The 27,519-nt window shown below is 38.5% G+C and overlaps 1 protein-coding gene across 2 annotated transcripts; it reads left to right on the top strand.

Annotated features, from left to right (window-relative positions):
* The first annotated feature begins 1,309 nt into the window (after positions 1–1,309).
* On the top strand, positions 1,310–22,357 carry LOC124153425 (neuronal acetylcholine receptor subunit eat-2-like). 2 transcript variants are annotated; one of them, XM_046526576.1, is made up of 11 exons: positions 1,310–1,554; positions 4,239–4,420; positions 9,402–9,678; positions 11,691–11,860; positions 13,536–13,580; positions 13,666–13,772; positions 16,356–16,575; positions 17,020–17,284; positions 20,028–20,180; positions 21,057–21,229; positions 21,962–22,357. In XM_046526576.1, the coding sequence occupies exons 1-11, from the start codon at positions 1,473–1,475 to the stop codon at positions 22,130–22,132; spliced, it is 1,845 nt and encodes a 614-aa protein (XP_046382532.1). In that variant the 5' UTR covers positions 1,310–1,472; the 3' UTR covers positions 22,133–22,357. The 2 variants fall into 2 exon arrangements, with proteins under 2 accessions (XP_046382532.1, XP_046382533.1); XM_046526577.1 differs by having other exon boundaries at positions 1,311–1,554; positions 11,694–11,860.
* Positions 22,358–27,519: the final 5,162 nt, after the last annotated feature.

Raw genomic sequence — 27,519 nt, 5'->3', positions numbered from 1 at the left:
TGGTCGCCTCCTCCAAATACCAGACCATATTATGTACTCATTATTAACAATTTTTAGATGGCGATTAATGGGCTGAGGAGAATACGGAATATTTCCGATCAGCGTAGCCTCCTACCGCGGATAAGATACCGGTTATTATTTCACAGTATTTGGGCTCATGTGTACCAGTGGCGCAGCGAGGGGGGGGGTTTGGGTGTTAAACCCCCCCCCCTAGAGCTCAGACAAATTTTTAAATTTAATCCATTATACTTAATGGATTAGTATTACTTATATACAAGTCTTAGGATTAATCAAATATCCCTCAGAAAGCCGTAAAAATCGCCATTTGGAACCATTAATCTTAAAAATTTTCTGGAGGAGGGCCCCCGCAACTCCCACTTACCCTGGCGGGTATGCAATACCTCAACACCCCAAAGTATTAGTTGCTCCTAAAACCCCCCCAGCCTTAATTTTTGGCTGCGCCCATGATGTGTACATCTCCATTACTTTGCCAAATTACTTATTGCGTGTTGCCTGCAATTCCTCCACAAAATTTGTCCGCATCCACCAACGAATACAAATCTATCCTATTTTGGGAGTTTGAAATGCAGGAAATGGGGTGAGTTCGTCACATCGATGGGTAAGTTCTAACAACACGTGTTTCAAATTCGGCCGGTTTGATAGGGGTATCTTAAACAAGGTGTAATAACATTAAAAAAATAAAATACAATTAAATTATGACTTTCAGTTCGCAAATGAATGCTTCTTTTCCAGTTTTATGAAATTTTGGCTTTTAATTTCGGTGTACAAGTAAAAAAAAAATTATCTTTTTTTTTGCTCTCCCGAAAAGCTACAATTTTTTAGATACGTTTGTTTAGAACTTAGCCATCGATATGTAGTTCACAATTTAAAATAGATCTACGGGTTCAAATATGTCTATCTCGCTGAACTAAAAATTCGAATCATGATTGATCCAATATAGAATAGAAATTTAAACACAACATTAGCGAAGGAAAGAAATGGGCACTGTGAATACTATCCCCCAGGGCGGCAAGGTAAAGTCCTCAGTTTCCAATCCTGAGGTAGCGAGTTCGAGGCCCATCAGAGCGGGTTTTCACCTCTAAGAGCATGTATGCATGTAACGATTAACAGGCTGCGTCAATGAGGATGCAATACGATCGGAGAAATAAAAGAAAAAAATGCATGAATCAACTTGAATATTATAACCCGCTTCATCATCGCGTCGCGTCGGTGTTATCTCGGGAAGCCTTTCATAAATATGCAACGGTCTTTTTCCCAAGCCTCACGCCCGGTTTCACCCTGAAACCGATGTGCACAACTGTCATCCTTCCTTTGGGGCTAATCTCTCCGTTTGCGGAGCTGCGGAAGCAACGCTATCACTCGGGGGCAGCAGCCGCATCCGTTCCTAGAAGCATCGAGCGGGGGAGAATGCATTGGCGGCCTCCTGTCATAAGCACACTCACACTGGCACCATGAAGGCAATACTGGTGGCCTGCACCTTCTTCACAGCTGTTTATGGTCAAACCGCGTCCACCCTGGATAACAAACCTAAAGGTCAGTATCATTCACGGATCGGGCAGCTCAAATTACGCCCGGTGAAAAAACGGGGAGTTCTAACTGTGATAAAACATTTGTTAGTGATTTTTTGGAATTTCGCTTGGACAGTTAAAAGTCAACCGGTGGCAATGATATGGGCCGCAATGAATATTCCTTCGGATTCATTCTCTGGATTCCGACCCATTACAAATAGGTACATTTCATCCATTGACATCTTTTCAATTTCCCACGTTGTCAAACCACACATAATCATAAATAGGGTATGGAAAAGTCGATATTGAAAACGGTTCTGCGTATCTGTATTTATTACTCAACTTACATCATTAGCTACTTTTTAAATTGACAAAATTATAATATATTCTCAGGCATGACAAAGCTTATCTTGGGAATCGGATCGGTGTGGTTATTAGCGTGTTGGCATCCCCCGTCGACCTGGGTTCAATTCCCGGCACAGATACTACAGAGACTGCCCGATCCCTGCTTGAGTGCTTCGGGCACTTTGAGTAGAGCACTCCGTCCGTCAGATGGGACGTTAAGCCTTTGTCCCCTTGGCGTTTTTCGCTAGAAGTAAGGAGGTGCAGACGCCGGGTTTCTCTCCATACTTCCTTCCGTACCCATCCCTGACAGTGCATCCGATACTTATTATGATTGTAACATTCAGGGTTCTCCATCCAATTATTTGCCTTTTGTGATTGACGTCAGTTTCGAAAGCCTTCCTGCTTTCGTCTTCAGATTGAAGGTGAGAAGCCTTGCGACTCACATCATTTGTCACGCCTTAGGCGCCTTAACGCTGAACCACTAAAACATGTTTACCACAACCAGCCAGTTAACAATGAAATAAGTATTGTCAGTGGCGCCGACTCGATGGGGTCGGAGGGGGCCCGAGCTCCCTCAATAATTCGTTATGGGTGTGAGGAAAAAATATGCCAGGCTTGTCGATTTTTCCCGGAGTGTCCAGATATCGAGATTCTAGTTATCAGGGTTCTAATGTTGATCTAACTCTTCTAAAATGCTTAAAAAACTTAAAATTCACTACTTATAAAATTTCCCGGGGCAAGATCCCCGGTTTAGGCCCCCCCAATATTTTTTGTAAGTCGGCATCCCTGAGTATTGTGCACATGTTTTTTTTATGGGTAGTATGTTGTTTGTGATTGAAGGAACTCAGGGGTGCCGACTTACAAAAAATATTGGGGGGGCCCAAACCGGGGATCTGCCCCAGGAAATTTTATAAGTAGTGAGTTTTTAGTTTTTTAAGCATTTTAGAAGAGTCATAAGATCAGCATTAGAACCCTGATAACTCGAATCCTGATATCTGGACACTCCGGGGAAAATCGACAAGCCTGACACATTTTTTCGTCACACCCATAACGAATTTTTGAGGGGGCTCGGGCCCCCTCAGGCCCCATGGAGTCGGCGCCACTGAAGGAACTTATATACATTCTTAAGTCTTTATTCAACAAGTACTCAGATATTCGTTTGTGATTCAAGCCAGGGGTGCAGCTATGAATTAAGCCCGGGGGGGTGGGGGGGGGGGGGTTTATGTGCAACTAATACCGGGGTGTGTGTGGGGTATGGAATACCCACCAGGATAAGCGGTAGGTGCGAGATAAATAAATTGCGGAATTTCAAGATAAATGGTTCAAAATTGTGAGTTTTACGGCTTTATGAACAATATTTTATTAATCCTTAAACTTTTCTATTAGTAATATCAGTCCAATTAAGTAAAATGGATTAAAATTTAAAATTTCTCTGAGCCCTTGGGGGGGTTTATCCCCCAAACACCCTTGAGTGCTTCGGGCACTTTGAGTGCAGCACTCCATCCGTCCGATGGGACGTTAAGTCTTTATCTCCTTGGCACTTTTCACTAAAAGTAAGGAGGTGTGCCACTGATTGAAGCAGCCTCATAAATGCATGATCACCCACTCTAGTGGACAAATAGCTCCCGATGGATGTTAGGTGGACACGTCGAGGCATTCAAGTAGGTATCCATATATATGCATCCCCTATTCACCAGAGCCATCCCAGGAATCTTTGCGACTGGGGTCCATAGGCCTGGACCCAGGATATTGGCTCGCCATCACTGCCAATTGATAAGAAAGCGTATTTTCATAAAGAAATTTGGTGGGATAGTCATTCATTTGTCATTATACTTGCTTGGTGCATACCTCTACTGTATTTTCAAAAGTGAGTTACCAAGTTACCTAAAGCAATTGTCAGAAAGTCCATCGTTTTGATTCGAATAGCTTTTGATTTTCTCATCAACCCCAACACAAACCGACAATTTATGAGAGAGCTTTCTGTTTTCAGATCAGGACTTTAGAGCAGTGTTCCAAAGGACGTGAAGGATCCAGCCTCTTTTTCTGCTTTTCAGCAAAGATTTTTTTCGCTAAATACAAACCCTCGAAGGTGCATAATGTCTGTTGCTCCCCTTTCATATTCTCAGGTTATTTTCACAATAATGTATCCGGCAATTCCTATACTTTCCCCATATAAATTTTTGGTACTTGTCTATTATATTGTATTTCCCTATTATATTCCCCTTAATGGATAAGTCTGAGAACAATAAATCACATCATTATCATTATTCATTTTTGTTTCAAGGACGATTTGAAATTATTGTTATATCTTGCATAATATATGAGGATGACAATAATTCTGATTACAGATTTTTTTATTTCTAGGCTTAATTTGCCGTGAAGAATACTCATATTCCCACCATTACTTACGCTTTCACCCAGTTTCTGACATAGCCAATCTTACAAGCGATGGGTTTCGCCTGGACTTCAAAGTTCGAGCTAAAAGCAATGCTCACATCATGTTATCAGCAAATCCTTTCCCTAAACGGGGAGAAGAAACATATGAGGTGAGATGAAGTGTTTCAAAGATCAAAATAGACGATACGATGATGAAATAAAAAAATTTTTTAAGCCAAAAGATACCATTCATGTACAGATGTCAAAATGTGAGAGAAAGTGTATAAATGGTATATAAAAAATTATTGCAGTAAGTCCTCGACACACGAGTAAGATGCGTTCCGAGACCTTCTTCGTAAGTTGAAAGCAAGGCATCGAAAAGTTGAGTTATCCTGCTGCATGCAGCACTGCGTAACAATTTTGCTTTAACTCACAATCGTGTGTGAGCACCACGGCTGCAGGGGCAGATACAGATAGGGGTGCAGGGGGCATGTGCCCCCCCCTTTGCGGGCCCGCCCGTATTGCCAAACATTGCAGGACCTCAATTATAACTTTTTGGTATCATAAGATGGTACATATTGTCTTGTATATGTGTGTCAAAAACTTAACTAAAATTTTCTAATACTCTGCATGTGACTTGATTATATTTTATTAGGATAAAAGTAAAGGTAACTCAAAGTATCTTTTGTGCCCCCCCACTCGAGTTTTTTCTGTGTCCGCTACTGCGCGGCTGGAGTTGAAAAACATTTTCTATACGCGTGAAGCAAAAGCGGGCCAAATTCTGTGCATTTCCTCTCCCCATCACAGTAAATTTGATTCTTTAAATAAATGGTAACATGAAAAAAACTTTCACTGAGTGTTTGTGCGACTCTACACTGGTTTTTTTGTCATGACTGTGTGCATGTGTCAGCGGCATATCTCAAAAGACATGCAGTCAGGAAATCATTACCTATGTCTTCGAATCTTCCGTTTAAACTTGCTGATGTATTCTAGCCACTGAACCGCTTTTGCTCATAAAAAATAGTATAACACTACCTTAACCTATCAATTATTTAATGATATCACGTATCAAAACCCTTATTGTTCATATTTTACCTCTGAATTTAGCAATATTTGGTATTTTTTACTCTTATTTCAGAAAATAAAAAATGGTTCGTCTTACGTTATAAAAGATGGAATAGCAAGCGAGTGTAGATGTAAACCTTTGTAAAAGTGATGAAACCAATACATAGGTGGCAGGAGGAGTAATGAGAGGCAACTGCGAAGGAGCATCAGGAGCAAGAGTCAGTGAAGATATATCATTTTCAACGTGATAGTTCATTTTCCTTTTGTCTGCCCTCTGGAAAAACCAATCTATAGACGTCTTGGTAGCGACTGTCTTCCTGTACTCATAAATGCGACGATTCCAAATCACTGTATCCTGAATGGCTGCTGCAACATTATTAAAGAGTTCTTAATCTGTATCATGAGCTTCCTCAATCAAGTGATACCCTTTTCTCATTATTTTCGTCTGGAGGAACTTTGGCTCCTGCATCACTTCCTCTTCTTCCACCTTTTTCTGAGACTCCAGCTCAATGAGGCCTTCATTCGTGACTTCCTCGCGTTCCACAACAAGGAGTTCAATGAGTCACCAGAAACCAGTGGCGACAGTGGCGTAGCCAGGAGGGAGGGGGTCCGGACCCCCCTCCCCCACCCCTCCCCTGCCCAAAATATAAAAACAAAATTATTTTCCTTCATAAAAGAAGACGATAAATTGAGAATTCATGAATTTACAAATCATTTTTTAAGAAATGAAGTTTTTCCGATTATTAAAAGTGTTAACATTAGTTTAAAAATCATTACTTTGTACCCTGTTTTTCAAACATTTCCCCCCCTGGTTTTGGACCCCCCAAAACAACTAAATGAATGAGGTGTCATCAATAACATCAACGTATCCATCTCCAATTGCCACGACTCAGACTGGTACAATGATGTTATTTAGGTATTATAAATTTTTTTGTTCAATTGCTCCAGTTTTACATTTTATGCGCTTACTCAGATATTAATAATAAAAATAAAACAAAATATGAGGGCTTCCAAGTCTCTATCGTCAGAAAATTTGTTTTAAAAATGCAAGCTTGAACTGAAAAAGGTAAAAAAAATACAAATGTCCGCCACTAGGGGTCGGTATCACAAAGGCAGGGTTGCAGGCCCTGGCACGTGGCTGGGCGTGACAACACCGCAGGCAGAGTCTCAACGCATGCGGTGAGCCGTTCGTAATCGGCCCCTAAGAATATAGTCACAGTGAGTAATCAAAGAAATTCGCGATTCTCCATTGATCATCAGTTTTGCATTATAGACATTGGTCATACTCTGTTACGCTTTCTATTAGGCGACATTTTCAAAAGTGTTTCCCAGAAGTTAAATGTTCATGTAACACAATAGATAATATAGAATGGCATACCCAGGATCATAACGGGGGGGGAAACCATGGTCTTACAAATTGTGATACGTGGTCATGGCAAACCAAGTTGTGACATTAGTTTATGAAATTATTTCCTTTAAAAAATAGTTTTATTTTAGTTGCATATCTTATGCCAATACATATCATTTTTCGTGGGCTTAAAGAAAGTTCGTTTGAATGCTTTCGTTTTAATTCGGTACTGATTTTGCTTAAAGACTTTTGAATTTTTGCTTCTAGGGGGGCCCCTCACTGGGTACGCCTATGATAATATGGTTGACATTCGTCACAGCATGGAATTCAAAACGTGGGACCCAAAGACCCAAACAAAGTGCGATTTCCCTGCCATACCGCCAAATTTGAAATTTCACTTTTGAAAATCTAAATTTTTGGTCACTTTTAAAGTTGTTGATTGAGCATGTATATTCACACCTCTGAAAGTGCGTAAGAAGAGGACTTACTCTATATCTAATGGAATAGCTATTTGAATATTAATTTTTAAGGCAAATTCAATTTTATGATAAAATTTCAATAAGAGACTGGGGGATATGTTTGTTGAAAAACATTAAGTTAAACCATTTCTCATAGTTGGTTCCACATATGACACATAGGGGTGGTACAAGAAACTTGTAAAGATATGGCTATGGATAGGAAGATGGAAAAACCTACTTCAATCAAGCTTCAAAAGTATCCTTCTTACTTTAGATAGTTGCAGTAACGGATGTAGAAAAACCTCAAGGGGGGGCGCAAAAGATATTTTAAGCTGCCTAAACCTTTATTGTAATAAAAAATAATCAAGTGACTATCAAATTTTATGTTAGATTTACTTAAACTGATAAATGCATATGCAAGACAATGCTATCCTATGATATAAAAAAGTTACAATTGTGGTTCTGCAATGTTTGGCAATGTCAACATGTTTAATTTGGCATACCTCCAGTCCCTCCCCCCCAATATGTATTCGCCACTGGCTGGTTGTATGTCAAATTTAACCCTCCTTCAGTCACATTAAATTTTGGAATGCTATGTGTCGCGCGGAGTCTGCAGTCAGACACCATTTTTGAATCGTTAAACAAATTGCATGAAAGTAGAAATAACTGTTTTAGCTACAATGAATGATTCATTGAATACTTAATTTCATGAATGGACAACAAATTTATACATAGTAATAATTAAGATATTTGTTTTATAAAAGGCTGAATACTACTTATTTTACAAAATATCTCCCATCAGATCGGAAAGTTATTGTTCGATGCAACCACAAAATTGTTCTGTGTATGTTAATGGTTAATGTTATGCATCTACATCGATGTATTAAGCCACTATAAACGTTACATAGCAGAGGGGAAAATGGTGTATTTTACGCCAAAGTCCACTGAAATTACATGAGAACCATAATAAATTCTTTGCAATATTAGTTTTATTCAGGTGTTAAATAGATTAAAATAAAAATTCATAGCAATAAGATGCATATCCAAATTTAATCATTAAAGTAGTTGTTAGTTTAAATTATAAACATATTAAAAAACTTTGCAATGAATATCACGAAGCTATTAGCATTTAATGTATTGTACTCAAGTTGTTATGTGGCATCTACCAGACTCCAAAAACAACAAAATATCAATTTTTTTCCATAAATGTGAGAAAACATACCATGATCATATTGGTGACTATTTCAAAATCATAAAATAATAAGATACAAGGAATATGAGTTTCCTAACTATGAAAATACGATGTGGGCAAAGATAAGAAAATGGCCTGGCATCTGGTAGACGCCACACAATCAACAGAGGGTTAAATACATATTCTCCTTCCATCACTCACAAATTTAATACATAATAGAGTAGTGATGCAGTTCAGCATTTTAGAAGAGAGACCCTACTAGCTCACACCAACCAAGGGTGGATCCAGAATTCTTTTCTGGGGCGGCTGACATACAAACAATCTTCCCATATTTGAGATTACGAGCATATAAAAATTATTATTAACGTATAAAAATATTCTAATTCTTGCCTATTTTTTAAGCATTTGGGGGGTCAAGTTCCCCTGTTCCCCCCTCCAAACCCCTAAATTTGCCTATGACAACAACTGAAAGTGGCGTGGATGCATCCACAGCATAATTCTCTTGAGAAAATGAACAGGAAAGTCAGAAAAAAACGTCAGTCAGGAAACGCTGAAGCTACCCAAAAATTTATGCGGTAAAATAGTCTGAAAAGTTTTTATTCACCACAATTATCCAGAAGGTGATAAGAGTCAATAAGTCAAGTCTTAAAAAAGGGAAAGCCACGTCCTTGTGCATTTGTGCTTCAAGAACCTTCAAATGGGGGGGTGGTAAAAAGTTTCCAAGGATCCCAAAGCAAAGCAGTTGCAGTTGGGAGGAATCATACCATTACCTCAGATAAAACATATGTAATTCAAAAATTGAATCCGTCAAAAAATAAATTTTTCTTAAGGCAAAACTTGAAGAGGCTCTAACCTCCTCCAATAGCCACAATCCTTGATGGCACTCAAAAGAGAAATTAATTGTACATATATTCCTGTTTTGGCCAACCAAGCAAGTTGACTAAGAAACTTTGCCAACTGCTTTTAAAGTGAAGTAAGCAGACCTTAATTTAGATACATATCATGAAGGAAATGACGCATTTCATTGATGAGTAAGTTTATTGAAGTTAATAAGAAATTCTAAAAATCACATCCTCTATTTTATACAGATAGTAATCGGTGCCAATCAAAACAGAAATTCTGACATTCGCAAGACTGGAAACTCAAAGCAAAGGATTGCCTCACCCAGCATCCTCTCATACCATGAGGCTCGCGGTTTCTGGATATATTTTCATAAAGATGGGAGAGTGCTGATGGGGAGAGAGAATGATTCAATGCCAATAGTCATGTGGAAAGACACAATGCCTGTTAGAGTCCGCTTCATATCTTTCACCACTTGGAGAGACGTGATTGGGCAATGGTATTTCGACTGCAAAAAGTACCAAGGTGAGAGAAAATTATTTTAGATTGAAAATTGAATTAAGCCATTCAGCTATGATGCAAATCACACTATATTTAACTTACTATAACCATGAAATATATTTACTTAAGTAGGTACCTCCTGATGTAACTTTAGCCATCAGCAGAACTCCATGAAATTGGATAATATTGATAGTGAAACACACAATGAATACATATAAGAACTCGAGCTCTATAGCATTCAATAGAAATTGTATGATGAAGTGCTGCAAAAGCCATAACATATTGCACTTGTTCATTGTACATCGACACGGGTATTACTGCATTGGTTAGTGGAAATGCATGAAAGACTCCAGGTGCCAAACACAGTCTCACAAACGGCAAGCCTTGACACTTAAACACACGTACACGCAAGCTAAAAATGCCATGAAAATAAGGTCAAGAAGAGCAGGTCAAGATGTATATTAAGACAAGAGGGGTGCAGATAGCACTATGTCACTAGCACTGATAGTCATATCAGTGATATCTTCACAACAAGACAAGGTTGAAGTGACTAGTGTTAGCTATAAATTACAAGCCTTCCATTCCCTCAAACACCAGCAGTTAAACATGCCGCAAAACACATCAGTCATCAACAAAGAACTACACTATATAAAATAGTTTGGCAAATAGAACAGTTTCCAAACCTTAATGGTAAATAACATTTTAAAAGAACACAAGTTCAAACAATTGATCTCAAACTCAACCACACACTTCCTTTCTGCCCTAACTTCACTATAGTAAGTCACTTATAAGGGCTTAGAAAAAATCTTCAACATCATGAGCACTTAAATCAGTGTACCCAGCACGGGGTGTAGGGGGGGGGGGGGGAACTGCCCACCCCTAAAAGCAAAAATAAATTTAGCTCAAAACAAAAGTTAAGAATAAATTTTCCTTTTGAAGAAAAATGATATTATAAGACATGGAACTAAAACAAAAATCATTATTTTTTCAAGCAAATAATAATAATAACTAATACATTGCTGTCCTAATTTCCTTAAAATTTTGGTTTCCTTAACCTTTTCTGTGCAAAAAAGTTAAAACTTGAACGACCACAGCTAGTTTAGCCCCCCCTCCCCTAGTTTTGATTCTGGGTACACCCATGAAATCTTAAATTGCACACAATAACAATAAAAAATTGAAACAACTATGTAAAAGGGAAACAAAAGACAAAATTCCACCAGATGATAATTCAGCCATATATCAGATAGACTTCAACACATGCCAAAACAATAAACCTGAGAAGTCGGGCAAGGCCCAACACTTAACTGGCACAGGTAACAAAATAACACAAGAAAACTTAAAACTGTTGAAACATGCTCCAAACAATGTGTTAGATGCATATGAGAGCATCTTTGTTTTTAAAAAGAAAGGAAGTTTACTAAACAGTGACTGGGGACCTGTCCCTAATGCCTGCTTTTTCCCTCTGTCTTGAAGTACCTCGTTGTTTCAACAGTCACTAACTATTTCCCCCTCCTCCCTTTCCCCCGTCAGCTTCCCCACAACTTCAAAGGTGAGCAAGATGTTACTCCTTCCTCGCCAATATTCATTTTCCCCATTCATCCTGGCCATATCAACACTTACCCTCGCTTCAACCTTGTGTTGTAGTGAAGACATCACTTGGAGGACAAAATAGAGCTATTCACACCGCTCTCGTCTTAATATACATCATGACCCGCTCTTCTTGAACTTATTCTTCTGGTATTTTAGGCTGTATGTCTCTGCGTTCGCACGTGAGTCTCTAGGCTTGCTGGTTGAGAGGCTGTGTTTGGTCCATGCAGTCTGTACTCCATCCTCGCAAACAAATACAGTATAACCCGGGTTAGCATAAAACGAACAAGGGCAGTACATCACATGACGGCTTTTGGAGCACTTCATCACACAAAGTTCAAGTCACAATTCAAGACAAACAATGATGCCAAATGGTCTTATGCAGTTAACAAGTACAAATATTTCTTGCTTGACTGATGAACCCATGCTTCTTGAATTACATGCGGAAGAAGAAGAGGAAAAGGATATAGTTACAAATCCAAGACCTTTGACATGGACTGATAAAATCCGGCAGAACTTCATGGATATTGATCCCTATGTAGCACCACAACCAAGTGATTCAGCAGAATCAAAGAGGACAGTGGTCTACACTCACTTGGCTACCAGGCATATTGAACTGGTAAGCTCAGTGGTTTATAAATTGTTATGGTAATGAAATCAAATATTCAGGTAGGTAGGTGTGTGGAAATTTTTAAAGAAATGTGTACCTAATGCTTCAATTTGTTTCCTACAAAATAAGTGATTTCCACATGCAAGAAAACGAATAGATTTATAAATGCTGTAGTATATTTTCCTTATAAGGAATTTCTTGAAATTAACTTTGAATGATGGGAATGGTGATAGTCAGGAGGGATTTTGCTGTGCACATATTGCTCCTAGGAGTGAGGGTGAGGACCTTCCAGGGCAAGTGAGAGGGAATGATGATTGACATGAATTTTCTTTGAGTTGCGTGTTGTGTATGAGTGCATTTGGTCAATTAAGGAAAAAGGGTTTAGGGTTGTGTGACGAATAAAGCACAGCTGAGGAAGCCGATTGACGGAAGCAGCAGTATGGCAAATGCTTTTTGAATATCAGTCCACCAGGAATGGAGGATCATGGATTTTAGGGCCTGTTACTGCAGGAACAATGCCTTTTTGGTGAGACCACCCTTAGGAAAAAAACTGTTGGATTTTAAGTTACTGTTGCATTTCAACAATTACTGTTGGACTTCAACAGTTACTGTTGGATTTCCTACAGTTACTGTTGAGTTTCAACAGAAACTGTTGAATTTTCTAGAGTTACTGTTGGACTTCAAGAATTACTACAGGCCCATCGCAAGGGCGGGGCAACCAGGGCATGTTGCCCCGGGCACAGCAAGTTGGGGGCGCACCGTGTTCGCTGACTAAAATTTTTTTAAACTTTTGACTTGAATTTTCAAGAATTGATCAAATCTTTCGCCAAAAGTAAGGCGAGAAAAATTCCAATACAATATTCAATAAATATTCTTCTATAGTACTATGTATTGGTGCCCAGTTTTCTGCGGGTGCCAGATCAGCTAGCGACTTGACGGGCCTGGGTGAGACTATCCTGTTCAGCGACGGCTGATGCTTTTGCAGTGCTGAATAGTTGCAGCGCAATGTATTTGAAAATAGGATGCCTAGGATCCTTTCTGTTCATTCTTTTGGAGTGATTTTTCTCTGCTGATCCGTTATGCATGCATTGCGTCTTTAGAATTACCATACAGACAATTTTGAGGTGTGTGCTGGTGAGTTCACAGCCAGCAAGAATTCGCAGGGATTTGCAAATGCTGTTCTGTGCATGTGCACACTAAGTAAATTGTGTGCTGTGCATGGGACAGTGCTACCATGCAGCCCCTTGCCCTATAAATTCCTCATCAATCAAGCAGATCATACAGCCATTCTATGAAAGACCATAACACAGGAACTGCTTAGTGCTCCAGTGGTGTTGTCCGATGAGCAGAGAAAACTCAGAAACTTTGGAAAGATTAACATATCAATGGGGAAAATCAAAAATGGGGAAGGAGGATAACTAACAAATGTATGGCAGCACTCGATACATAAGATGTATCAACCTTTAAAACCTAGCAAAAAAAACGTTCCCAGCAAAAAAATTGTTTTATTGCTTCATTTTGAATGGATACACCCTTCTTTCAAAAAAAGATATCTCCTTACCATAAATCATATTATGACAAGAGATAAAAATAAGGTATTTGTACCCAGAAGAACACTAAAGACATAAATGATATCAAACTGCTTACAAAGTGAAATCTCAACATTAAAATAAAACTTTTTCAGGATGAGAAGAGGTCAGTGATAGATGTTCATGGGATCTTAATAATGGTAAGCTTCATGTTAATATTTTTCAATTGATAAAAGTCAACATCAAACAACTAACCTAATGCAAATTTTATCCTTTTTTCCAAAGTCATGGACTGATGAAAGATTAAAATGGTCACCAGAAGAATATGGCAATGTTACATCACTAGTCTTACAATCATGGGAAGCATGGATTCCAGACATAATGTTGTACAAGTAAGTTGATTATCACCACACAAAGTTAAGTTCTGACACATTTGTGTGTAATGTGCTTTATTAATGTCTTAGTTTTATACCAGAGAAAAAGTTTTGACATAGGTATTAGTTTACGCTACCCTTCACATTGCTTACAACTTTAATTAATAATAAATTATGCAGTAAAATATTTCTTTTAAATAAAATACTGAAATTTTCGAATGCACATTCATTGATGCACTGAATGGTGCATAATTTAATAGTATCTTTAAATCGTGCACCAGCATTTATTTATCATGAGGGCAAAGAAGCAATGGTACTAGAAATGATCATATTACATATTTATTGAAGTGAAACACTGGTCCATAATTAGTTTTAAGCTAGCTAGTAGCTTCCCAACTCCTCTTCAAACTTCTAATTCAATCACATAATATTTTTTCTAGCAAAGAGTTAGTTTATAGTAATGCTGCGGTAAATAAAGTACCCCCAAATGGAATTCATTGAAGAAAGAAATTTATTGGAATATGTATGTATGTATTGGTCCCAGTGGAGGTAGAGTAAAATACCTCACCCACTTATCCAGGGGTCATGGGGTCAAGTCCCATATGAATTGTCCTTCACCACTCAAGAACACAGGGTGTGTGAAAAATTCTGCAGGTCCAGTCCCTCAAAACCCCAAGCACTGTCCATGCCTTCTAGGACTCCTGGAGCAAAATGGGCCAGAGATAGAACTGCCAGATAAAATAAATATGTATATTAAATTTAAAATTGCCACATAAAATAAAATTAAAATATTTATGGGCAGAGACTGGACCAATGTTAGCTTAACACATTCAGCGCAGAGCACGTCAGTTGACGTTGTTCCGTCCAAGCCAAGATACGGAGCACGTCAATTGACATGCTCTGCCGGTCGGACAGTTTCTCCGTACGTGATTTCCGAGAACACTTCCGAGTCTTCCGATCGTGTGCATGGCCACCAGCAAGCTTCCATCTTTCAAATTGTGAGTGCCATTTGTAAATAGCAGTATTTGAACGGAAGTAATGGCACGAAAACCACTCTCTATTTTTCTTTCTTATTTTACCGACCGATTCTGAGAACGTTCATGAAAATCGGGCCCCCATTGAATGTGTTAATGCAAGGCTACTGCAAGCCTCTTTTATAGTAGGTAGGTTGGATGCTTCACGAATACTGGTCAGTGATTGAAAAAGTATCGAAAAAATGTAATCAGACTTTTTACGAAGAACTCTTTGTTAAGGGAATCAGTAAGATCACAATCTATCTTCTATTCTATTTTTATAAAAAAGAATGTCTCTGATGTGAGTTTTTGTGGCATATGGGTCCCCTGAAGGGTGGACTTCTGGATTCGATGGGATCCACGTTGTCATTTTCATGGTGACATTTCACCTATGTACTGTGCTGTAGGTGACAAGATGCCATCAAAAGGACAACACACACGGAATCCAGAAATCTACCCTGCTGTGAAAGAGGATGTGTGTTTGTCAGTCCACAATGCATTTCCATACAGCACTCTGATTGCACCCAAAGTTAGTACATAGGTGCATATCCTCTCAGTGCAAACCTTTTAGGTTGCTTTTGGTCCATGCATGTATGGACATGCATAACGGTCAATTTCGTGGTGTGGGGTATAAGCTGATCCTGTGTGCTGTACATGTTTTTTTTCCATTGTTCGCTGTTACAAATTTCCACCATCATCATACCTGCCTATAGTTCCTTTACCTGCCATGTGACCATGAATTCCGAGTTTCCCAGTTCTCTAGGTACAATCCTTCCTGAGCAACGCCAGGTAGCAAGCTCATTATGTATGTACTGATAATTTGACTCTTGCACATGATGCAAATTCTGTCAATATTTTCTTAAACAGGGTCAAGTGATTTAGCCAGTTAAGCGCGGAAATTGGGGGATCAGGGTTCGAATCCCGGTCAAAGCGAATGATTTATTCTCTGTGGATTTTCCGGACAATTTGTGTATAGCGGGTGACTCCTGCAAAGATATCACCATGGCCATTTCCTGTATACTTAAATTAGTCAGGAGCGACTGCCTCCATGTGGTCAAAATTTGGGCTTTGCTCTCCGACTGTGGTGGTGTGCGCACGACTTAGACTGCTAGTCGCATAATATGCTCGGCAGTCCATACCACCTTTTCCAGTATAGTCCTCAAATTTCCACTGAGGAGAATGACACCTCAGTAGCTAAGGAACTTAGCCAGAAATCAAGGGATCTGGGTTCAAATCCCGGTCAAGGCGAATGATTATTTCCCTGTGGATTTTTCACACAAAGATGTAATTGTTATTCAATTACTTTTACATGGTAACATCACATCACATCACTGGTTGAATCTATTTTGGAAGGCAAGTTGACTGAAGGCTATGCAATGGCTGCAGCACCGCAGTAGTCACATAAATAACATTATGTGTTATTTATTCATTATACTTTTGCACTCGTGTATCCTTATTTTGGACCAACATTAGGCCAACACCAATATGCTACCAGAGTAATCTCATTCTCCTCCTATACCTATATATTTAAAGTGATGCTGGATACTATTCAAATTATCAACAATTTGATTTCCATTCTTCTTAACAGTGCTGCAGATATAAATATGGACTTGTACACTTTGCCAGAAGTCGGAATGATAGTTACAAATGAAGGCTCTGTTTTTTGGGCCCCTCCAGTGCACTTCACTGCATTCTGTGAGAATATTGACCTGAGAAAATGGCCAAAGGACACTCAAACGTGCGAGCTAAGATTGGGCTTCTGGAGTCAACAACATCTCCTGCAAATGAAAAAGGAAAATACATCATATGTGAGTAACTACCACTTCTTAACTGGACTTTATTATGAACAAAATTATTTAATGGAAACAGAGAAGGCACCACTTGTATGCCGTTGAACTTTACATAAATATTGAAACTGCAGAGACATTGGTGTAGCCAGGAATTTCTTTCAAAGGGGGGGGTCCAAAACCAGGGGTGACAATTTTTGAAAAACAGGGTACCCTCTGGAAGGGGGTTTTTAACCAATTTTAACACTTTTCATAATCGAAATAATGTCATTTGTAGAAGAAATATATTGTAAATTCATGATTTTCAATATTTTGTTAACTTTTATGACGGAAAAAAATTGCGTTTTTATATTTTGGGGGGGACCCCCTATATACCCCCTGGCTATGCCACTATGCAGAGACAAATCAAGAAGAAAAGTTCTTAAACATGGAAATTCACAAAACTGATAGATTTCACTCTTAAAGGTGGAAGACAACTTGGTTGAGACAGAGTGGAAAGTAGCAGACGTAAGTGCAGAAACAGTATGGATAAGAACACCTTGGGCCAATGCAGCTATTGAACTTGGGATGGATATTACACTGCTTGAAGATGGAACAGACCTTGTAGATCCAGTAGCCACAGATGATGACGGGGAAAAGGAAATTGTGGTCCACACCAGTATGGCAGTCAAACTAACGTTGGAGCGCCGTAATTCTTCATACAACACCATTCTTGTTACACCCCTAGCTAGTAAGTGTTGATGAAAATAGTGGATGCCTACTTTACATTAATGATCCATTCCAATGCAAATATGTTTGTACACTGACAATCTGGATTCTCCCACAATCCAAATAAGTGATTTACAATATGAATATTTGGTAGCAATAGCTGGTGTGACTCGGTGGAAATTCTTTACAGTTGGAGTTGAAGGAATTTAATGTGGTGTACATGGTACAATGGTACATGCATTAGATTAAAGTGGAGTGGGAAATTTTCAGGTGCTGGTTGGGTTGGTGGTTGAGGGGAGGTAGGTGGCGGTTGGGCTCAGTGCTTGGGTAGGTTTCAATCCGGGTGGGGGGGGGGGGGGGAACGAATAAGGGTTGGAAGAGCAAGTTGGAAAGTGGGGGGGGAGGGAAGAAGGATAGAGGAGGTCATGAGCGAGGTTTGAGACATGGTGGGTTAAAATTTCCGAGAAAATTTCTATCTAATCTGCATCGTTTCTTCTCAAAGAGTAAGATGGTGGGGATGAAGTCACTGTTGAGGCCCATGTCTAGGAGATGTTTGGCAAACTGGAAATTTTCTTTCCTGTGGCAACGACACAGCTGGTGCTTGGCAACACAAGTGGAAAGACTCCTCCCTGTTTGCCCAATGTAAATGGCGTCACAGTCGCCACAATTCAGAAGATACATCTACATTTAAATATTACTCAGGGAGCCACCTACAGAGGTGTTTGGCAGGGTATGAACCATCACCAACATCAACATTTACTCTGCTCTACTCTTCAGTTATTTCTTTATCCTAGTTGATCTGAGAATGCTTCATAGAGTTCTGTTAAGGTTGAATGCTGGCCTTATTTTTTCTTTTGGATGTAGTACTGCACTTTTAAGGACAATTTCCCAAGGAAAGAAATTCTGCACCATTTTGGTGACCCATACAGGGTGGTCTATGTGTTGTGTGTTTCCCTTTGTGTCCCTAAACCACCCCTTAAGCACCTCCCAGCCCTCTCACTCCACTTTAATGCCACGCATGTACCGTTCAATTTTCCTGCGCTCTTTACCTTGATAGTGTTACCCAGTAGTGTAAACCATGATCAGAAAGAATAAAGCACCATAAGAAATTCATGCGTGGGTTTGTGAATTTGAATTGCCCTCAACCTGACGATGAAAGCAAGATGGCTTTTGAATTTGTTGCCAATCACAAACAACAAGCACGGCTTGATAACCCAGAATTCAGCATTGTCATCAAAAACAACATGTGGAAACATCAAAGTTCTGGTTCCTTCAACACCTATGAATATTTACCATTACTCTGAATTTATTAGGTACTATTGTAGATGAGTCAATGATAATAAATGCTGCTCATTATCATTCAAGGCTAGAAACTGGGTATGGTTTTTAAAGCCCATTGAATGCCAATGGACTCCTAAGAACCAATCAGAGAATCAATTTATTCAATATCTAATAATTAACTGAGATATGAGAGAAGAGCAATGACATTTTCAAGCTAAGACACAATGGTACATATGTGTTGGAGAATTAATAAGATACATCAATATCTTGGAACAAAATGGTGATTATTACAATTTTATATATGTTGATTTATTCCACCTTGAAATATTATTGTCAGAACTATTTCAGCAAGATTGTATTGGAAACAGTGAATTTGTGAAAAGGAAAGATGCTTTACATAAAAGATCATGTGAGTTAAAGGTCTGGTTGGTAATTAACAAATGTAATAGATCCAGGTAAGAGGCGCTGTTCTGGGGGCCAAATTTTATTTGCATTTTATAGCTTGTTCACAATTGAATCAGCTAAAGGGAAATATATATTTATACATAGTTATCAAAGTTAGTACCAAAAAGTTCCAAGATAAGATCCATAATTGCTACGATTATCAACCTTGCTTGAAAGTTAAATCAATCTAAGTCAGTCATTGCTAACCAGAGGTGCACACCTTAGTTTTTTCACATAGGTTTCAAAAGTGCCCCTCCCCCTGGTTCTGATATTTAGATTAGTCTTTTATATGAATAATTAAGAAGCAAGTGTGGATTGAGAGTGAGAGATATGTTAGTGCCATGGCCTCCACTGAAGCCTTGGCTGCAGTTAGCGCATAAGGGCCTTCAGAGCAGTCTGCCTGCGATATACATAAATAGGGCATCATGATGTTAAGCTGTCAACAAATGGGGATATTGAAAAGGTTTCATAAAAATTGGGAAAATGTGAGACTCAATTATTTCAGGGAATTCTAAAAGCTTTTAGATAGAATCACCTTTGATTCTGGACAAATGGATGGCTGCAGAGGAAGAGTTAAAGCAAGACAGATGTCTAATGGGGAAGGGGTGATCTTCAAAGGCGTCAGCCAGCCAGGAAACCCTCATCACAGTACCCCAGATGTATAGGTAATGAAGACATGACTCACCCATGGCTCTATGGTCATACATCCAAAGAAAACATGCTTGATGAAGTTAGTGGCACCAATGATTCAATTTTAAATTCAAATTCAAGGAATATGCATATTGGAACCATCTCTAATTATTTCTGAGGGAGTGGCAAATTATAAGTAAAGGTCTATAGCACATGATATCTCATAGGTTGATTAAAAATCAGTTTCACCCAATGCATTTCTAACCCATGAATATTAAAATGAGCATATCACAAAGTATTTGGTGCACTCCATGCTCTCATGTCAACATCTTCCATTACAGGATGATATGAAGGTATGTAGTTTTCATCCAGTGTTCAAATCTTTCATGAAATTTCCTCCTTCCACACAGTGATTCTGATGTTCACGCTCATCTCCTTCTGGGCTCTGCCCCTTGGACCCATCAAGCTGGCCCTGCAATGTCTCTCTCTTTTGACGGAAACTTTGTTCCTCCTGGCCACGTGGAGAGCACTTCCCGCGCACGCCGACCATGTGCCTTCAATAGGTAAGCATTCAGTGATAACTTTACAGAGTCACCCGAAATGCAAAAATTCACAGAGAAAAAAATCATTCACCTTGACCAGGATTTGGATCCCCCGATTTCCGGCCGAGTGCTTTAGCCAGTTAAGCTACCGAGGCTCCATTCTCCCCTGGGGAATTTTTAGGACTATACTGAACGAGGTGGTATGGACTGCTGAGCATATGATGCAACAAGTAGTCCAATTTGTGCGCACTGCGCCACAGCTGTAGTGCAAAGCCCGAACTTTGAACACAAAGAGGAGCTTGCTCTTGACTAATTTAAGTACCTATAACGGGACTAGTCATGGTGATATCTTTACGGGAGTCACCCACAATGCAAAAACTGTGCAAAAAATTCACAGAAAAAAAATCTTTCAAACAATGGCATATCTTCACGCAAGCATTAAGTAAGAAGCATCTAATCTTTAAATGACCACATCAAATGCTTAAATGTTCCATTTAACCCATTAGTGCATAGCGTCCGATATATCAGACGTGTGTATTTCATTTTTTTATGGGCTCCAGTCGACTTGCGCTACATTTAAATTACATTTTAACACTGTATTAAGTTCAAATGGATGTCTGTCTTCACCCCCCGCTAATATTTTAGTTGACTCATTGAATTTATCGACTAGAGAAGTATTTATGTGAGACATGGCACATGTCCGATATATCGGACGCTATGTACTAATGGGTTAACTGAAGACAGCTCAAAGCAATTCCATTGGGGTCTACTTTTAGAGATTTCTCTCAAATAAGTCACTAGGTAACCTCTTCTATCTGATTACCAATCTACTGTGTACCTAGAATAAGAATTGAAACAAAACAGAGTGAAATTAAGGCTCAATGACTTTCATTTCAGTATCAGCATATCAAACTGCATTCATCATGACTTGCACATCAATAGTGGCAGCAGTGATGATCATTTGTCTCACACGGTATCCTCCAGTGAGAAAAATGCCATCAGTGATTACTTTAGTTTTAACATCGGAGTGGATAACAACCCTGTTCTTCCTTCCAACAAGTGGTGAACAGGTATGTACCAATGTATTTTCATCAGATAACCATCTATAAAATATATGATAAATTACGATACAATAAATTTAATGAAAGAAGTCATTCAAAGATATCACTCACTCAATCCACAGGCTGGTTAGGTATGCTAGTGGTATGCATTGTCCACTTGTAAGCCATTGCATGAAGTTCACATATTCTGGGTTGGAGGTCGCTTCCATTCCCTCGGCCAATTATCATGAAGCATAAGTCACACACCACTCACTAGATGGGAGTGACCCCACCAGGATTTGAACCCGAGGCCATCAACTCTTGAACAGAAAATTAAAATCTGTACGAGCTCTCCCCTAGAATAAATTAAAGAAGTTGGAACAATTTCACACTGTGATTGAGAATAATTCACTTAAACAAGGGATCAAAACACAGACCCTTGGCATTTCTGCTTCATTCCAAACAGGCTTTTGAATTGCCAGGAAAACAAACTTGGGTCCAAAGGCACTATCAAAATTGGCATGTCCTTACAAGGAAATAAGACTGGAACTTTCCATTAAATTTAATCCATATATAATACATTCCAGCATATATGCCACCATAAGAAACCTGAATATGACCTAATAATTCAAACGTGTTGTATGAATGTATCTTGTGATAAGTAATATTTCTTTCTTGGTCACAGAAATTAAATTTACCAATCAAAAGTTAATTTTGATTAATTCGCATGCTTGTTACTTCCATTATTGTCTCTTTTTGCAGGTCAATGTACAATATAACTCGTTGGAGGAAACCCAACAGATTGACGAAGGAATGAACAAGAATGATGATATTGATGGACAAAGGAGTTGGGTACTTCTTTCAACCCTCATCGATAGAACAATGTTCTTTATTTATACCATTTTATTTTTCTATATATTTTCAGCATTCTGAGTTTTATTTAAACCAGGTATAATTGTTCATTTTCCAGCAATATTTGAGTTTCCGTAAAAACAAGGCAATACATTTCTAAATGGTTCAACATGATTTATGTTACATATATTGCCTCCATTAAATGCAAATTAATGTATAAGTAATATACAGATGAATAAGAACATGATGATAACAAGCTGTAAGTAATGATTAAACCTAAATAATGAGTGCCGCTCATGAACAAAATTTAATGCATTCCTATTTTCACGACAGACGCTTCACCTTCAAAGGCACAAACCTTTTCCTATTTAAGATTTTCAAATGGATTGATCAAGGCATACTATTTCAATCCCAAGGCAGTGTCACACAATACATCAGAGATATGACATATGATGGAATGAGTGATTCTCAAATTCATTCAAAAGGAGTTCAAAAATTATGCATAGTGGATGTAATGTTTTGTCTGCCTCTGAAAAATTCTAGCTAAAAGATTTTTTTAAATTAATTAAAAAGGGGACCCATCAAAAAGTGGGAATGTTAAACACACAATGAACCACAATGGTCACACTGGAACAGAGAGATGAAGTTTAGCCCATCCTTAAAATATAACACATATTTTCAACAGAATGTCCTTAGCAGCAACTTTTATACTTCCTCACAACTGCATTATCAGGATATTATACTGGATGACAATGCATACCTTGAGTAATAGTCCCATGATTTACAACAATCACTAAGCAAGAAATCACTGAATGAAGGATTCATCATCAGAAGGCAGTGTGCGATCCAAGGAGGAAGAAGAAAAGGTCCTCGCAATAAAAAAATAGCAAGGAACGTGCCTCTGAATGAACTGAAACTAGTGGAGAGATACAGGAGTGCAGGAGAGGATGTGAGCAACTTATTGTTGCATAATTTGTGCTCTACAGGGGCTGCTAACCCTCAGTTACCATTTTTTTGATGCTCCTCCATCAATATTGAATTTTTGTCACCTAATCATGCCAGAATTATTAAAAGAAATAACATATTTATGATGAATTATTTGCAGAGATGGGCAAAGAAAAAAATGTGACCGGGCTCAGTAACATTTTTTTTTTCCAATCAGTCACAAGTGCCATTAAAAATTTTTTAAAGTACATAACTAGTTACAGTTACTTTTCAAAAAAATTAAAAATATCACACGAGTTCTACGCACCGTAATTAGATGAGGTTTGTTTTCATAATATTACAAAATTTTTAGTTTAATTAACAAATAATGCATAGTATCAATAACCCGCAGCTGAAGCACTAACTTTTTGTGCAGTAGCTAAAATGGGATAATCTGAGGGAATGCGGACTAAATGATTAAATAGCTTGCCGAGGCACCAGATGGAGTAGGATTTTCTGGAGCAGATCAGCCCCAGTAGATGAGCCACAAAGGAACAGTTACTTTCAGAAAGCAATTAGAAGCACTAGTTACATTCTTAAATACAGCAGACTACTGATTATCCGGCTGCGGTTTATCCGTGCACAATTTTTCACTCTTGCTCAATTTTTTCCGTGATCTTAATAAAAAAAATCAGATGCAAAATCATCAGAATTACGTCATTAATGCTAAGATTCACCAGGCTTGTTATTTCCGTTAGAATACCCTTTGCAAAACGGAAGCGATCCCACGCTGGCTGCATTCACGGGAGCACCGTGTTCCTGTTTTCCTAGCCTTGCAGTGCGCGATCTCACTCCTTGATCACGGTTACACGGCGTGCAGCCGTTGCGACCGAAGCAACTTGCACGAGACGCGACTGCGTGGCGTGGTGTCTGATAGTGTAATTTCCGATGTCAGGCAGTGCTTTTGAGGCATTCATGCAAACCACCATTCTGTATTCGTGATCACACAGCCACGGATGTGAGGTTTTCGAAACTAGGCCTTACATGGAGCATTAATAATACGACAGCAACCATGTTATCGCTGATAAAAAGATCGCGAACTGGCGAAGAAAGGCCTCAATGAGTCCGGGAAGCACTCTTTAATAACAGAATAACTGCATAAATAATAATATAGTTTGGTTTACGTACATTATGGACATTACAAGACATTGGAGTGAAAGTTCGGATTATCTGTGTCTTGCGATTATTCGTGCCATCTCTCCCCATCATTAGCCATTAGGATAATCGTGAGTGTACTGCACATGATTATGTTCCACCTACTGGAATAAACTAAATGAAATGTAATAGTTACACATAACACAGTTAATTTTACTAAGTTCCTCAACTCTAATTACTTCTACGGCAGTTTTACGATTTGGACAGGGCTGTTTTAATCACCACTAGAATTTCATGGGACTAATTAAGAGTCTTAACCTTGAGTAGAAATGTTATTGTAAAGCAAGGAATTCCTTTAAAAGTAAAATTCCTCGACTTTTCCCAGTAGGACAATACTCAATCTAGATTCCAGCTGCAGACAATATCATGATACCCTATAATAGTGACTTGGCAGCTGAAACTAAAGATTGAGGATCCCTTCAAATTTCAGTTAAAATTAACTATGTAATTGATTTCTAATTTATATCCCTATTAGACTTATGGAAAAAAATTCAAGTTCACATAAAAACCAAGAACGAATGAAATTTGCAGGTCATACATAGTAATACTAGCTGACTCGGTGAACTTCGTACCGCCTAACAATCAATGAACAGTTTAGTTTCACCACTTATAAATCAAGAGCATCTGTACTGTTTTTAATCATATTTGACTTATTATCATAAAATAAGGATATAAAAGTAATTAGTAAAATAATAAAACTACGTAAATAAGTATCAAAATTGCTTGTCAGGATGACATTTCCTTTATTAAATCTACATAGGGTGGGTCGGAGGACGTTTACGCAGATTTTTTTCAATCAATATTCTAATTTTGACGTTTTAACCTAAGAAATGTTGGACATTGTGGTTTTATAAATCAGTTAATAAAGTCAAATGTTAGCATTCAGTTGTTGGCTATTTGTGTTATTAACACTAGAAGGACGGCAGGGGTCATTTGACCCATTTTCAGAATTCAAATTTATTTTTCTCTTATTAAAATATTTTTTTAAATTTTGAAACTTTTTGACTTTGTTCATTTTGGTCTATATTTTGATAAATTAGTGAAAATTCAACAATAATGTTTCGTTTTAAATTTTTATGACGTGTTATACCTAGAAGGACGGCTAGGGGTCATTTGACCCAAAACTGGTTTTCGCGCTATTTTCTTGCCCGTGGGCACTTCAGTGCCATGTATATCATATAATCAGCAAGAGGCTAGTGTGGTAGATGATTTGCTTCATTTTGAATCTGGAAGTACCCTGTTCAATACCAGTTTCGTCCCAAGGGCTCCTATCTGTATTCGAAAACCTAGGCATAGCGTTTTGTTGTGCACAATCTTTCGATATATTTTGGGCAGCAAACGGAAATAAAACCTTTTCAATCCTTGATTTGCGTAAATTCATGTAATTATGATATTTTAATTTTGTTTTATTTATTGTTCAATTATTATTGTATTACCCACACCGGAAAAGTCGTCAGGTATCCCAAGAATTGTTTTCCGTCGTCCATGATTCAGAGCTTTTAGAGACATTATTTTCAATACCGACTCATCAGGTTTACGAATAACTTTTAATTTTTCTGGCCTGAAGGCACTGTCACTTGACCTAGCCCCTTTGCCGTGTGTTCAGCATTAGTGCTGCCTGACTCCGTCAGGGTTTGGGGCGGGTTGACTGCACACTGCGTCCCGGGGAAAAATCCTGTCTCTTTTTGAGAGCGCGGAGGAATTTGGTGGACTGTAAAATTCTACTGTAAATCCTACCCTTGGAATGCGCACGTAGGACGGAGAAGAAGCATTACTGCAAGTTCTTGGAAGATACGAATCAGGATACGGTTGGCGGTTGAGTCCCTGCCTCTCGAACGGCAATTAGCATTACTTCTGAAAATTTTGTCCTTTTGTATGAATTTCTAATGCTCTCCAGCTCTCTCTACCTCCAATGCAACCAGAGAAGATTCTACCATAATGCGCTTTCGTTTGTAGATTTTTTGCATGCATATCAGTAGCGAGTTGAGGAAGAAAGTAAGTCGAGAAATATTTCAAGAAAAGAGAATCGTCGCGATTCAAATAGCTGTAAGGAATTTTGAAGATCAGTCTGGAAGTGAATCGTAAAAGAAAAAGAAAAAGGTGCCAAATACCGTCAAATTGAATCATTGCATCAATTTTCTTTCCATTTTCAAAATTCCTTTCCATGTGCAAATGGCTGGTGTCCTAACACCCCCTGCCACACGCCTTTAAGCGGCTTGCGGGTTAGTGTGTAGATTTAGATGTAGATGAATAAATCGTCCAATGAACGCATTCAGCACAAAAAAATATTTTGTGGAAACAGCGCTGAATAAATACTGTCTGTCTGAGATTTACAACAAAGTAATAAGTTTTAGAAATTTTAATGCAAATTTTGTAAACCCAGTACCCCTAATGTTTAAACATGCAACACAACTTTTTTAATGAGTGTATGTATTTTCATTATTTGATTTGCAATCGACTACTACATACGGTTTAATTCATGATTCTTTAAAATAATTGTTATTAACTTTTGGCGATGGAAATAATATTTAATAATGTTAAATAGTGTTTTTAATGAACTGATTCAACAATTAATACGATTAAGCTGAATATTGGTTGAAAATTAGGCGTTTTATTCCAAAATACATTTTAGGGGTCAAATGACCCCTAGCCGTCCTTCTAGGTAGCGCGAAACTCCCGTCCTCCTAGTGTTAACCGTAAAAAAAATATTTTTAGGTCTAAGTCAGTTGCGTAAACTTGGCCCGTTCACGTTAGACCGATGCTTGACTGATGCTCAAAATCATGTAAGAAAGGCCCCAAGGAAGCATCATTTGTATAAAATAACTTGTGTGTGCCAGTTATATAATCTCTGTTTGAAAAAATGCACTGCGTAAACGGACCACGGTGTGCCCTACACATTTGGGTTTAATCTCTTGAGTCACGCACCTTCTGATATACAACAGTTTTTGTTTTGTTATCAGGTGCAACATAAAGTGGATGAAGCGAAATAAATGTAGCGAAGCGAAGCAGTGACACAGCGAGGGGGATAAACCCCCCCCCCGAGAGCTCAAGAGAATTTTTTTATAAAAATTATTTAATGTGAAAAAATTTGTAACTAATATTAGAGGGATGGATGACTCACAAACAAACATATCTGACTATTCACGCAGCGGTAAAACTCACCATTTTGAACCATTCATCTTAAAAAAATTCTGGGGGACGGCCCCCGCACCTTGGCGAGTTTTCTATACCCTCCAGACCTGTCAATATTAGTTGCGCCTAAAGCCTCCTCCCCCCCCCCCCCCCCAGCTTTAATTCCTGCATCCCTGAAGTGAAGAAAGAAATACAGC

This window comes from Ischnura elegans, chromosome 2 (genome assembly GCF_921293095.1).
Source record: "Ischnura elegans chromosome 2, ioIscEleg1.1, whole genome shotgun sequence".
Taxonomy (NCBI): domain Eukaryota; kingdom Metazoa; phylum Arthropoda; class Insecta; order Odonata; family Coenagrionidae; genus Ischnura; species Ischnura elegans.
This window is presented reverse-complemented; position numbering and strand designations above follow the sequence as displayed.